The sequence below is a fragment of the Labeo rohita genome, chromosome 14 (assembly GCF_022985175.1).
Source record: "Labeo rohita strain BAU-BD-2019 chromosome 14, IGBB_LRoh.1.0, whole genome shotgun sequence".
NCBI classification, from domain to species: domain Eukaryota; kingdom Metazoa; phylum Chordata; class Actinopteri; order Cypriniformes; family Cyprinidae; genus Labeo; species Labeo rohita.
Genome location: NC_066882.1, coordinates 30,150,417 through 30,164,891, shown reverse-complemented (window position 1 = coordinate 30,164,891; position 14,475 = coordinate 30,150,417). Strand labels below are relative to the sequence as shown.

General features: G+C 35.4%; 1 protein-coding gene across 2 annotated transcripts; it reads right to left on the bottom strand.

Moving 5' to 3' along the window:
* Positions 1 to 71: 71 nt before the first annotated feature.
* Positions 72 to 13,763, bottom strand: znf185 (zinc finger protein 185 with LIM domain). 2 transcript variants are annotated; one of them, XM_051127453.1, is made up of 26 exons: positions 13,605 to 13,763; positions 12,067 to 12,126; positions 11,603 to 11,729; positions 11,425 to 11,529; positions 10,364 to 10,396; positions 10,215 to 10,274; positions 9,997 to 10,044; positions 9,809 to 9,889; positions 9,631 to 9,711; positions 9,046 to 9,102; positions 8,763 to 8,822; positions 7,326 to 8,672; positions 7,142 to 7,183; positions 6,353 to 6,412; positions 4,838 to 4,921; positions 4,609 to 4,662; positions 3,738 to 3,788; positions 3,604 to 3,639; positions 3,456 to 3,506; positions 3,232 to 3,291; positions 2,879 to 2,902; positions 1,543 to 1,623; positions 1,386 to 1,436; positions 956 to 1,021; positions 586 to 688; positions 72 to 424 (listed from the first exon to the last, which is right to left on the bottom strand). In XM_051127453.1, the coding sequence occupies exons 2-26, from the start codon at positions 12,074 to 12,076 to the stop codon at positions 326 to 328; spliced, it is 2,871 nt and encodes a 956-aa protein (XP_050983410.1). In that variant the 5' UTR covers positions 12,077 to 12,126; positions 13,605 to 13,763; the 3' UTR covers positions 72 to 325. The 2 variants fall into 2 exon arrangements, with proteins under 2 accessions (XP_050983410.1, XP_050983412.1); XM_051127455.1 differs by having other exon boundaries at positions 956 to 1,018.
* Positions 13,764 to 14,475: the final 712 nt, after the last annotated feature.

Below are 14,475 nucleotides of genomic sequence, written 5' to 3'. Positions count from 1 at the left end.
TAAAACAGTAATATTTCTTTAAAATGGTTTCTGGTGATTAAAAACAACAAAGATATACATTCTTATTGTCTTGACTATAAAGGGACAGAATCAAAAAAAAAAAAAAAAAAAACCTAGATGCCCTGCAACAAGCATTCCTAGCACAAGAAGCCTTTTCATCAACATATTCAGAAGGTATTCTGCACAGCTGCACAATGTCAGCAGTATGATCAGTGAGGAAACAAAGAGGAGCGTGTTTTGTGTAAGTAATGAGTCTAATTTTTATTCATATAAGCAAGTGAGCTATACTGTTGAGAGATGTTTCAGGCAGTGTAAGCAGATCTCCTTATAGCACATTGGAATAGCAGCTCTCACAATGGACCGTCCCACGGTGGAGAAACATGTTGTGAAGTAAATCTCCCATTGGTTTACTGCAAATACCACACTAGGGTGGGGGAAAAAGAAATTCAATATATATTTTCATTAATGAAGCAGGGTAGTATATCACAAACAAGCTAAAATTCATCCAGTATAATGTGCCATACAAGTTAGAGAAGTGTCTGGGAAAAAAAAGAGTCCTTTGTGTGAGCGGATATTGTTGCGTACCTTAAAGCAGGCTGGGTGACAGGATATGTTCAGGTGCTCAATGGTGATTTTGGCGTCATTTCCCACCATTTCTCTACAGTATGTACAGGGAGTCATCTCACTTCTAAAAAAGACCAAATAAGGTCATTGTTTAGGGCTAGTATGACAAACTAAAAAAAAAATTCCCATTTACTCACTCGTCACTGCTTGCGCAGTATATGACACTCTATATACTCATCCTTAGGAGTCTACATAATCACATAGGATACATACATTTGCCCCAGAATGCACGAATATGCGCATTTATGTACATTCTTAAGTACAGAAGTGTCCTTGTCACGGGGCTGCTGTATACCTGTCATATGTTATGTGAGATATATAAACATGTTACCTAGAGTAGTAGCTGGGGCTGCTGTAGTTGTAGTTGGAGGATGTTGATGACACATAGTCAGAGCTGCTATAAAAAGAAAGACACTATTGATTCACAGATTATTATTCTATGATCTACCACACAAGCATCTCAGTTATTTCATGTCAGCTACAATAATAATAAAAAAATACAGTCAAGGTTTATTTTGTGCATTATTGCGCATCAGTCCCATGCGGGTCCGCTTCACATATTAGAGTCTATGCAGTTCATGGCAATTTTGGCATATTTGTATTACTTTTGTTCGTATGCAAGCAATTTTTTTCTTGTGTCAAGTCTTAAATCTGAGTCCTAAAGCAAACAAATTAAGAAGTGTTGATTTTACTGAGCCAATTCTGGCAAAATGACTATAATGGCAGAAAATTACTCTAAGAATATAATGCCTCCAGGTTACCTGCCATCCAGAAGTGAATTATTCACATATTCCTTAACATAGACAAAGTTCCTAAAAACAGTAAACAAGAGATCAGGCACTCAACAGGACAACACTTTCAGCTTAAAATAATCAGGTAAAAGAAAGCCTTTCACTGAAATAATATCTTCCCACATACTTCTTGGCATCAGATTCTGGTAACTTCTCATTGTCAGAACTCTCCACTGTTTTGGTGCTGGTTTTGATGGTGGTTTCATAACTATAAGACAGAAATAGTCATTATGTTAGCAGTCTTGTCTCGGACAACAAAATGTGTGACCTCTGATGTACCATGCACATTAAAAGGTTCTCATGTACTTTTATGTTAATCATACAGAGCTACGTTTGACTGCAGAGGACATAAGTAAATGGTGAAAATATAAAAAAAGGCAGCATTTTCAATGCATTTGTCTATGCCAAGGCAGTTTTTTCTGTAAGATCTTTCAAGAAACAATGAGTAACCCAAGACCTAAAGCAGGGCTATACTTATTTAGCTGTTGTCCTAGAAAACATGCCCTATATCTTTTGCTCCAGCGCTCCGCTACTTAATTCTGAAATTAGATGCTAAACAGGAAAAGCTAGTTTAGCCCCTGTGACCAATACATGAGTATTACATGGTGATTTGGCCAGACTGGAAAGTTCAATGCTTGTTAATCCCATTATAAAAATATCTTTGTTGGAAACATCAAGAAGAAAGACTTTTTTAATGATTTATGTTCCTCTTTGGGGAACATCAGGACTACAGAGTGTCACAAAAGTATGTTAATACACTGTAAAAAAAAAAAAAAAAATAATTAATATATATATATACATATAATTGTTTTAACTGCCTTAAAAATTTTTACTTCATTCAACTAAAATATCCAAGTTGTCACTTAAATTAACATTAAGCAACTACAGTGTATTTTACAGTGTACAAATATGAGATATTATATTTAAGCTCTGTGTATTCACAGATTATGCAGTAAGTCTGGAAATGAATATTAAACATTAATCATTACTCCATACTTAATATTTGAATCAAATATTCAATCATTGTGCAATATTTTTATAAACTTATTTCATATGTATATTAATGAGCTTTAAAGTATAAAATAAAAATATTGGTTCACAACCAGGGGAAAATGTCAAAAGGGATCCACATGATGACGTAAATTTTTTAAATTATATTAAAAAATAATTACATTTTTTCCCCACACAATAACTAAATTTTTATTTAGAAACATAAGAATTAGAATCTTAAGCCATACAGAATCACAAATAAATTTTATATATCAACACTGCCACTTTCTGTTAATATTTTTTTTCTTTTTTAAACAACAAGTGTTGACAACTAAGGCAGATATCCATTAGTAATCTCATCATCTCAAGTACGCCTACAAATAGTGGACTTTGCTTGAATTATTGTTTTACGTCTTATTTATTAAAGCCTCCATATATGCAGTGAACTTCACTCAAAGAACAGCAGCACTTACCTGTCCATCTCTGTCTTCCAACGACTGTGGAAAAAAACAAGATGTTGCTGTTAAAAAGGATCCGATGATAAGAAGGCTACTTTTATTTCCAGAGAGTGTGTGCACACGTGCGAAAGTGTCTTTGATACTGTGAGAGAGTTTATCTACAGCTCAGGTGGAGTTTTAGGGTTGGGTTTGACTCAAACTACCTCGCTGCTTCCTTCTTTAACCCATTATGTTATTGACTTTTCATAGCAAAGATCTCTATACAAATAATATGAATCAGCATAGACAGGTTCAGGTGTTGGCCCGAGAAATGAGCTGTGCTAACAAAGATGAGCTTTTGGAGTTACAGTTATGCAGTGCTGAATTACCTCTTAGTATCAGTTGGAATGACATCTTCAGCCAAGGAAACCAAAACGTCTTGTGGCACACTAACAATTAAGTACAAAATATCTTGATTAAAATTGTTACTTAATTAAATCCACTCTGTAAAATGACAAACTGAAGAATTTCAATATTATAAAAATGTATAAAAAAAAAATCAATTAAATCAAATTTTAAAAACAGGTCCATGTAAATTGATTAATATACTTACTCAGCAACTAAATCCACAGGATGCTGAAACCGATCGAATGTATCTATGGAACTGAAAATTAAAATGTACACTATTAAGACAAACCGTATCATGATAATTAATCATAATTTTAGCAAGCAGAACCTGATAAATGAGTCCGCACAATTACCTTGAGTCCAGCTTAGGAGGACCGTACCATTGAGGACTACGAAAAACACATTTATACAGAGAATGAGGTGTTGCCATGTGTACACAGATAATTGTTACACAGTGAGAATTTCAACTTTCAGGCAGAATTTTTACCTCTTTGTAGGCTCACTCGATGTTCGTAATGGATCAAATTCATCATCTGAGCTGAAAAAAAACAAACAAACAAAAAACAATTTCACACTGAGCTTAGAAGCATGCACTGTCATATGGAAGTGTAATTGTGATGCGACTGTTAAAAAAGGTTTATTGTGCTGAGACAAAGTACAGCACAGGACTGTTTTCCTGAAGGCTGTAGAGTATACTTAGATCAACACAATGTGTTACATGACATCTCAAACACAGATCAAACGCTTGCTTGACACACAAGAACCCTTTATGTCAGGGGTGTCCAATTGTTCTCCTGGAGGACCAGCATCCTGCAATGTTCAACTACAAACAGCTTCAAAACATTTACTGCTTTGAGCCCTCGATGCGCAGCAGTCTTCTACAAGACCAGGAATGGTGAACGTCAGTCCTGGAGAGCCACAGCCCTGCAGCATTTTGCTTTAACCCTAATCAAACAAACCTAAACAAGCTAATCAAGGTCTGAAGGCTTGCTAGGAAGCTACAGGCAGGTGAATTTTTATTAGGGTTGGAGCTGAACTCCAGGACTGGCTGTGGCTCTCCAGGACCGGAGTTGGCCACCCTAGTATAGACAGTCTAAGCGGCATTACGTCACGAAAGTATGGACTCAAAGGAAAAATGCAAGGGTTTAAGGTGCAATTTGGGACAGGGCCTGAGTCTGAAGACCTTTATTAACTGGTTCAAGTGTGTGTAATTAAGGGTGGCCCTTCAAGAACAGGTTTGGACACCTCTGCTTAAAGTAAACTAAGAAAAAAGAAAAGAAAAGAAAAGAAAAGAAAAGAAAAGAAAAGAAAAGAAAAGAAAAGAAAAGAAAAGAAAAAATAAATAAACAATGCTGTACCTCTTAAAATTTTCAGTCTGGGTTCTCCAGCTGTTATTGTAGTTAGTGCTGGTTCTGAGAAATGGGAGTACAAAACTATTAATTACACTTCAATACTTAAGTGAAATCTTCATGGTTTTCTGAGTTTCTTTTATGTGTCATTTTTACATTAATCATTCTTAAATTATCTAAGATACTGCATGTGTACTCTTGAATGAAGAGAAAACAAGATGAGGGGGGAAAAAATCACCTGGTGGTACTAGTATTGAAGGGAATAAGATCATCTGCGAGCAGGTCCAGAGTTTTATGCGTCTTGTCTGTCTGAGGCAGAGAACTAGAGGGGAAACATTCAGATCGTTTAGCAACTGGATATATGAAATGTTATCTAGCATAACGATCGATTATTTTAATAAAAATAATACAATTTATATACTTTTTAATGCCAAATGCTCGTCTTGTCTTACTCTGCCTGGACTGTTTTTGTTCCGGTTCATGACAGTTAGGGTATGTCGAAAAACTCCCATCTCATGTTCTCCCTCAACTTCAAAATCATCCTATATCGCTGTTTTACCTTTTTTGTTAAGGGTGTTTAATCTTCTTTGCATGTTCACTTTGTAAAGACTGTGTCGGTACTTCTGCAGCGATGCAGGATGATTTTGAAAATGATTTTTGAAGTTGAGGGTGAAAACACGATTGGAGTTTTTCGACATACCCTAACTGTTTTACACAGAGTAACCAGAATACACAGAGTTCAGGGAGAGGCTGGGATCATTTACAACTGCATTTGGGATCGCTTGAAGCCACATTTAAACTGCCTTTTGGAAGTTCAAAATCGGGGCACCATATTAGTCCATATTTTTCTTATATGGAGAAAAATGCAGAAATGTTTTCCTCAAAAAACATAATTTCTTTATGACTGAATAAAGAAAGACATGAACATCTTGGATGACAAGGGGGTGAGTACATTATATGTCAATATTTGTTTTGGAAGTGGACTTCTCCTTTAAAAAAGTGGCGAAATGATAGTTGACTTGGGGACACAACTTTTACGTAAGTTTATATAAAAATGTATATAATAAATTACATTTCATAATTATGTCAAGAGATAATTAAGACAAAATTTTATATTTTTGCTTTAAGTTTTGCTTTTTTTTATTTAGAGGTTTATATTAAAATATTAGACAAAATGTGGTAACATTTGGCCTCAGAATCATGGTTTAAGTCATTTTTGTACATTTGTATATGAGGCATCAATTTCACAGAATGACCACAGCCTCTGTTTCTTATGTTCCACTCCTTCATGGATCTAAAATAATTTAAATAATAATTGCATGTGACCCTGGACCACAAAACCAGTCATAAGTAGCACAGGTATATTTGTAGCAATAGCCAACAAGAGGTCAAAATGATCGATTTTTCTTTTATGCCAAATATCATTAGGATTTTTAGTAAAGATCATGTTCCTTTAAGATGTTTTGTAAAGTTCCTACCGTAAATATATCAAAACTTAATTTTTGATTAGTAATATGCATTGCTAAGAACTTAATTTGGAAGGTGATATTATCAATATTTAGATTTTTTTGCACCCTCAGATTCCAGATTTTTAAATGTTGCATCTGAGCCAAATAGCCGAGCAAATCATACATCAATGGAAAGCTTATTTATTTAGCTTTAAGATGATGTACAAATCTCAATTTCAAAAAAATTGACCCGTATGACTGGTTTTGTGGTCCAGGGTCACATATGTGCATTCAGCCTCTCTCACCTGCTGTCTGTGAGCAGATCCTGACTGAGATGATCTACTCCTGGGTCTGCTTTGCTAGAGCTGCAGGACAAAGAAATACAGTAATGATGTAGTAATTGGATTAGAATCAAAATCTTTATATTAAAACATATTGTCTAAATATATTGTAGAGCTCTCCTGCCCTCTAGTGGTATGTTACAAAACAACATGTTTTAAAATGTTCAGGGGTTCAACCCCTTCGCTGTAAGTTTGGTCACTGTGGTGCGGCAAAAGAAAAAGAAAGAAGGTCATATAGCTTTAGAATAACACCAAAGTGAGTAAGTAATGACTGAATTGTCATTTTTTGGTTAAACTATCCCATTAAATACACCCTTCTTTAGCGAAACAACTGAGAACCATATAAAACAATATGTTTATAGGATAAATAAACTTATGCAGAAGCCAATATTTTCACTGGATATGTTCATTCACTGGTTTGCGTGAATGGTACGCAACTAAATTGGTATTTCTACATTTATAATTGATGCTGATTATAGTCAGTGTAAACATATAAATAGTGAGTTTAGATCATGTCTGTGACTGTGTGAATCTGACAAGGTTATCTGGGATTGCATTAAACTTTCACATGGCAATAAACGCAATAAATCCACATGACAGTGAGGTCAGATCAACAGCAACAATATCAGCCTTCTCACTCTCTGCTCTCAACTCTTTAATACTGTATGAAATCCCTTTACACATGAATGTGACTAAGATTAATGAACATAATCTTTATATGACGGATGTTATTATGCATGAATCATCTTGTACCTGGCAGGCTCTGTGCTGAAGGATATCAGGGTGTCAGACAGGCTGAAAAGGACAAAAAGAAAGAAACATACCAACAAGTAAGCAACAAGTAAGAACAAGTATGAAAATGTAGCAATATAATGTGCTGCTAAATTATATGCAATTATTTACATTTGTATTAAATATGAACATTAACAGAGCAAACCTTTTCTCTGGAACTGGCTTAGGCTTGGATTCAGGTGCTGGTTTCAGCTGAGCTGCTGGTTTAGCTTCAGGTTCTGTTTTAGTTTCAGTCGCTGGTTTAGCTTCTGATGTGGGTTTAGGGTCACTTGCTTTTGTAGTCTGAGTGGTAGATTTAGTCTCACCTGCTGTTTTAGTTTCAGTTGCTGGTTTAGGTTCAGCTGTAGATTTAGTTACAACTGGTTTAGTTTCTGATGTGGGTTTAGGATCATTTGCTGTTATAGTTTTTGTTGTTTCGATCACTAGTTTAGATTCAGTTGCTGTTGTAGTTTTTGTGGTAGGTTTAGTATCTGTTGTTTCAAACACCGGTTTAGTCTCAGCTGCTGTTTTAGTTTCAGTTGCTGGTTTAGGTTCAGCTGTAGACTTAGTTACAACTGATTTAGTTTCTGATGTGGGTTTAGGATCATTTGCTGTTGTAGTTTTTGTTGTTTCGATCACTAGTTTAGATTCAGTTGCTGTTGTAGTTTTTGTGGTAGGTTTAGTTTCTGTTGTTCCAGACACCAGTTTAGTTTCAGCTGCTGTTTTAGTTTCAATGGTTGGTTTAGGTTCAGTTGTTGTTGTAGGTTTGTTTTCAACTGCTTTAGATTCTGATGTGGGTTTAGGATCACTTGTTATTGTAGTCTCTGTTGTAGATTTAGTTTCGACCACTAGTTTAGATTCCGTTGCTGTTGTAGTTTGTGTGGTAGGTTTAGTTGCTGTTGCTGTTTTAGTTTCAATTGCTGGTTTCGGTTCAGTTGATGTAGGTTTAGTTTCAACTGGTTTAGGTTCTGATGTGGGTTTAGGATCAGTTACTGTTGTAGTTTGTGTTTTTGTTTCATTTGCTGTTTTAGTTTCAATTGCTGGTTTAGGTTCAGTTTTTGTTGCAGGTTTTGTTTCAACTGGTTTAGGTTCTGATGTGGGTTTAGAATCAGTTGCTGTTGTAGTTTGTGTTGCAGGTTTAGTTTCTGTTGCTGTTTTAGTATCAATTGCTGGTTTAGGTTCAGTTTTTGTTGCAGGTTTAGTTTCAACTGGTTTAGGTTCTGATGTGGGTTTAGAATCAGTTGCTGTTGTAGTTTGTGTTGCAGGTTTAGGTTCAGTTACTGTTTTAGTTTGTGCTGTAGGTTTAGTTTCAGCCACTGTTGTAGTTTCAGTTGCTGGTTTAGGCTGTGTTTTATTTTCTAGCACTGGTTTAGATTCTGATGCAGCTTTAACTTCAGTTGTTATTTTAGTTTGTGTTGTAGGTTTAGTTTCAGTCACTGGCTTAGGTTCAGATTTAATTTCAGGTGCTGCTGGCTTGACCTCCTTCACCACTGGTTCAGGGTTCGATTTAACACTGTAAATAAAATAAAATTATAGTTGAGACAGTGCTAAGCAAGAAATAGGACCATGACGACGTATAATTGAGAGATGCTGTGTAGTTTACCTTTGCACAGGCACAGACTTAACAGATGCTGTAGTGTCATCATCATCACTGATATCCACCCTACAAACCACATACATACACAAAAGCAAAGAGGATGAGGAAAAAGGTGATAATATTACACAGGTAAAGTGGGACAGAAACATAATATTGTGTTTTTTGTTTTGTTTAATGGAAGCAGATGCACATAATGATAGATGAGTAAGATTATTCTGTGCCATATCAAGTGTGCCAACTGTTTTCAACTGTTTTCACTCTATTTACTTTGGTCAGTGTGTGCTAGTACCTTTTGGCAACAAAGGAAGTGCCTATATCAACAGAGCTGTCAGGCTTCTCTGAAGATCTGGAGATATTAGATGTGAACATTGTGCAATGAGGAATAGGATATGCATTCATCTTAATATTTTCAGCAAATAGCGGTACAGAGGAAAATTAAGAATAAAAAGGGAAAAGTCACTAGGATGCACTGTGTTGATGAACTATTGAATGAACTATTAAAGTTGACTATTAAAAAGAACAGCTGCCCATTAGTTAACAAATAAAATATACATGAAATATGAAATTTGTTACTGTGTTTTTATAGTTATTATTTTGGAATACATGTAAAAATGCTTAAAAATCATTTGATGAAACATATTATATTGTTTGTTTTAATAAATAGAAATGAATTACATTGTTAATGTAAAAATACAAATTATTTAAAAAATGTAAATAACAACAGCTGTCACCGGAGAGATACACCTTTTTACCTTCGTTTGCCCTAAAGCGTGTGTATTAAAGGTACATATTATTGACTAATGTGCCTGGTATTACCATGACACATATCCAAAATATGGTACATTTCTAGAAGTATTTTCAACAAGACACTTACTCATATTTCTTTGCAGCTGACATTACGTATGAACGGCGATTTGCTGCCGATCCCTTCAGCACACTGCTGGCTGCCTCTGTCCTACACACACACACACACACACAAAGAAAAGGTTATTTTATGAAGAGAAAGATGAAGTCACCTTGGATAAATCAATCGGTGGAGTGTGGTCTCTCACCTCTTTTCTATTTCCTCTGGACTCAGAGATGGTTCAGACTGCACTGGCTTTTCATTGCTGGGCCGAATTGTGTGTGGGGCTCTGGGAGAAGAAAATGTATGGAAATAAACATAATTAAAAAGTGCTGAAATGAGCTCAAATGCTTTATGTGCGTGACCCCCATGCTTGAGTGTTTTCGGGTAACTTACATTTTCTTGTAAGTGTCCGATGGCTTTTTGTTGAAGCTATTTATTCCGCTAAGGGAGGAGAGACAAATAGCATTTCTAAAACTGATTTATCTTTTATTAGCAATTACAAATCATATATTAAAAATGTAGTTTAAGTATAAAAATACATCTATATTAATTTAAGGAATGTATTGGTGATGTTCTAATGTCTATAGAACGAGTATTCAGAGTGTTCTTACGCATATCCATTGGTGGATGAAGTGGATGTTGGCTTAGAATCGGTTTTTGTGAATACCCCTCTGCAAAAGAACATTTTCACAAATGAGGAAAATAATACAAAGGCAGTGTTGATAAAGATAACTTTTGACTGAAAGAGCATTCTCATTACCTGATTATGTATCCAGATGTAGGTGTTTTTGGTCTGTGAATATATAAAAATACTGTCAATTTTAACATGTAAAAACATGGTTCTTTTAAGAACTGACAGGTCCTTTGGGGAACCAAAATAGGTCTTCCACGGCATCACTGTGAAAATCCCCTTTTAGAACCTTTATTTTTAGGAGTGTATATATTACATATCTATTGACCCTATTCTCTCATTTTTCACAAGCCGTATCTCCTCCTATCACTCGTACATTATCAGATATCTACACTGCTTAAAAAGCACATAATCTTATAATAACAGAACATTTCAGCTCACTTTTTTTTCATTGCTTTTTTTTTTCATCCACTTCAAAAACACTTTTTTTTTACTTCTTATGAAACAACCAGCTAGACAACAACGAGTCAAGCTTCAAAAGCAGACATAGAAACCTTGCTATCAGTCAACAAAGCCCTGCAGTTGGCAAAAGCATCTGTACCATCTGTACCATTCTATAGCCTTTAACACAGTAATTCACCAGACCCTTATTGTTCACAGAACTGCACTTCACTGGTTTGAGTATTACTCTACAGACAGGTGTCAACTAACTGCTGGTATGCCTCAGGGTTCGGTTATTGGTCTTTTTCACTTTCTGAAATACACAACATAGATGTGACCTATCATCCAGGAACGTAAATTTTCCTTACAGTCTTACAGTGGTCTTGGACTGCCAAGAAATTGAAGAAATTGGGGATAGTGTTTGACCACCATCTAAACTTTACAGACCACATCACCAAGGACAAATAGTCATGCAGTTTTTTTTTTCTTCTTCTTCTTTTTTAATGCTGCACAACTCCTTATTTGGTCTCTTGTCATTTCCACACTGGACTATCACATTGCTCTTGTAGCTCAAATCTCTGAAACTGATTCAAAATGCAGTGTTGTGTTAGGTCTTCAGTGAACCTAAAACAACACAGCACAGTTCACAAATGACTCTTTACCTAGCCATTATCCTCATTTGTAGGTCATTGTGGCCTTTTAAATGAATAAACGTAAATGCAGACCTCATAAAGAGTAATAATGCGTACTTTTCTGTGTCGGATATGGGCTGGGGCGCATTGACTGTGGGTGAGGAAACAGGACTTGTTTCTTCAAATACACCATTTGAGCGATTTGCTCGCACTTCAGCGACCCTACAAGAGAGAAGGATGTGTTAGATAAATTGTATTGTGTACTTTGAACTTTGTTATAATATTTATTTCTCACCATGGTTTCTCCTCCTCCTCCTCCTCTTTCTCAAGATTTTCTTGCTGTCGTCTCTGTATCCAGCTGCTGTCTCCTTTCAGAGCGGTGCGGACCTTTGTGGTCCGCAAAACCGACTGTCTGTCCCCCTCTGAAATCAAGACAGCCCAGAGCTTATCATACACAAACATATAAAGACATATTTTGATATCACTAGACTACACTGAGCCAAAAGGTTGATTGTTACAATTGTATGAGACAATGCGATGAGTGTTTAGAATTAAAAAAAGAAAAGTTGAGTGTGTTAAGCAATGTGTGACATGTGGCATGACAGGATTTGATGCTGTGACGCAGGACATCATTGTTTTGGTTGTAAGTGTGGAATGCCATAAATTAATAGCTCTGACTTATGCACAAACACTGACAGTTTGACATGTGTGAGATTCAATAAGATGAGACACGCTGAAACATTGGTTATTAGAACTTACCTTTGGACATTGTTAGTGGCCCTCTAGTCAGAAAGGTCTAAAAACTTCCTCAAAAGACACCTGGAGTAAAGAAAAAAAGGGTCAGTAATTAAAAAAAGGCACACTAAAATATAAAGACAGAACAAATGTTTCTTGAGCATCAGAACAGCATATTAGAATGATTTCTGAAGGATCATGTGACACTGAAGACTGTGCTCTAAATAAGTCAGTAAAACAGGGTCCAGCTGTGTTGATATGAAGGAATTTTCAAATTTTCACAAATGTTTTAAATATTTTAAATCACATACAGTAATGTCCATAAGCTTATAAAAAGTCCTGTATAAATATTTAAATAGAATAATATTTAATAATATAACTGTTTTTACTGTATATTTAATCAAACAAATGCAGCCTTATTGATAATTAAAAATAAATGAATAAATAAATAAGTAAATCGATCTCAGCAACCCCACACTTTTATAGTAATAGTAATGTATATTAATAAATTAGCTGATTAAATCATTTTTTAAATTGTTTTAGTGCTGGATGCACTGCACTTTTTTTAATAATCAAGTATACAGTGAATTACATGGTTTGAGCTATGAACTGTATGTACACAACAGTGGCAAACTGTTGACAAGCTAAACTACCACAATATATATTTCTTATTTTGAGACTGCCAAACAAAAATGTTACACAACTCCCCTTCAAGAAATTCCCACAAACTAAAAAAAAAAAAAAAACATCCAGGAATATCTCCAAGAAACTGTGAGACTTTCCACATCCACCACAGAAAACAAGTTGGAGAGTCATACTGATGGCATGTCAAAATAGTTTCAGTTATGCAAGTCAAATTACTTAATTTATTTACAACAAAGCCCACAAATCATGAGTTTGTTTATTTAATCAGGTTGTTTCCAACCGAAGATACAGATCCTAAAAAGTACATTCATGACTTTCTTTTCTAAACCATGTAGAAGAGCCTGTCCATCCAGACAGAAAACACACACACTATCTGACAACAAAATCTGAACACTTGATCATATTCAGCAAATTTCAATGTTTCTTACATTACATGCTGAATGTTAGCCTACCTGTTTTTTTTAATACTACATTATTGTTTCCAAAGGCACTTTCACATAGTTGTTTGGAAGAGTAACCATGATATATAATGTCCAAATGTGACATAGGGCTTTATTGCCAGTAAACAAATTTTCTAAAGTCCATGAGGCCAAAGTCACTCGTACAATCCTCATTGCACCACAGTGACACAAAATGACCTTCAAGAGTCAACACTTGTGCAATACAAAACGTTTGAATAGCGATTGCGACAGTGACAGAGTGAAAGCCAAATCAAAGATATGAAGGTAAAAACACTTTTACTCTGCTATATAATCAGGTAGTGCAGATGAAACCAGCAGATATATAGACTGAACTGTAATAAAAATGTCATCAGTAAGTAGCTGTAGCAGTAAGTAGCTGCCAACCCCAAACAGTCCCATAACACATTATAAACAAGTAGGTTTGTGAAGTTTTATCAAAAGGAACAGATGACTTACCTTATTAATGTCAGTTTAGCTGCAGTATGTAGGCAGATGCACTGAACAGTGCTAGTGATTTCGACTGACTGATTGTGAGCTCTGTCAATACATACACATTCTGGGGAGGTGTTCACTGACAGCTCTCTCCTACATCAAGCAGGTACGGGCGTGGGCACAGACCCGCTTAGCCAGTCAGGTAGGCCAGGCCAACCAAACCTATAGGTGTGTACTCTGCATGTGTGTGTCTATGTACTTCATGTTTTGGCTGCAGTGGGAGGTATGATACTCTCCCACATTTATTTGTGGAATTATGTTGCATTTACAGCACAAATTCAGATAAATGTACACCAAACAGTACTGGAAATGATGTCACACAAAATCCGAAGTGGCTGAATCGAGAGAGGGTTAAGCTGCCTTCTGCATAGCTAAAAACACAAACGCACGCACACCGGTGTCCAGAGGGACGGCATGAGATCACAAGGTGTTCCTGAGGGACTATTCTAGAAAAGCTTCCAAAAATAACAGCATGTACCACCTACTAAAGAAAGGCTTGAAGTCAATGAAGAATAAGGATGTCTGAAAAAAAAAAGAAAAAAGACTAACTGAAAAATCTACATTAAAACACATGCCAAATCTTGAAAAGTAATGTTTTTTTATTATTATTATTTTAATTATAGGGATGTAATTACCCTGTAGCAAATAGATTTCACATATATATATGTATCATTTATTTACTTATTTTATTTATTTATTTTTAATTTTACCAGCTGGACCTTTAAAAAAAATCTAATTAATGAAAAATTCCAATTTTTTTTTTTTTTTTTTTTTTTTCAGAAATTTGTCATAAAATGTATATTCATGTAATTGTATTCATGAACACACCTTTTTA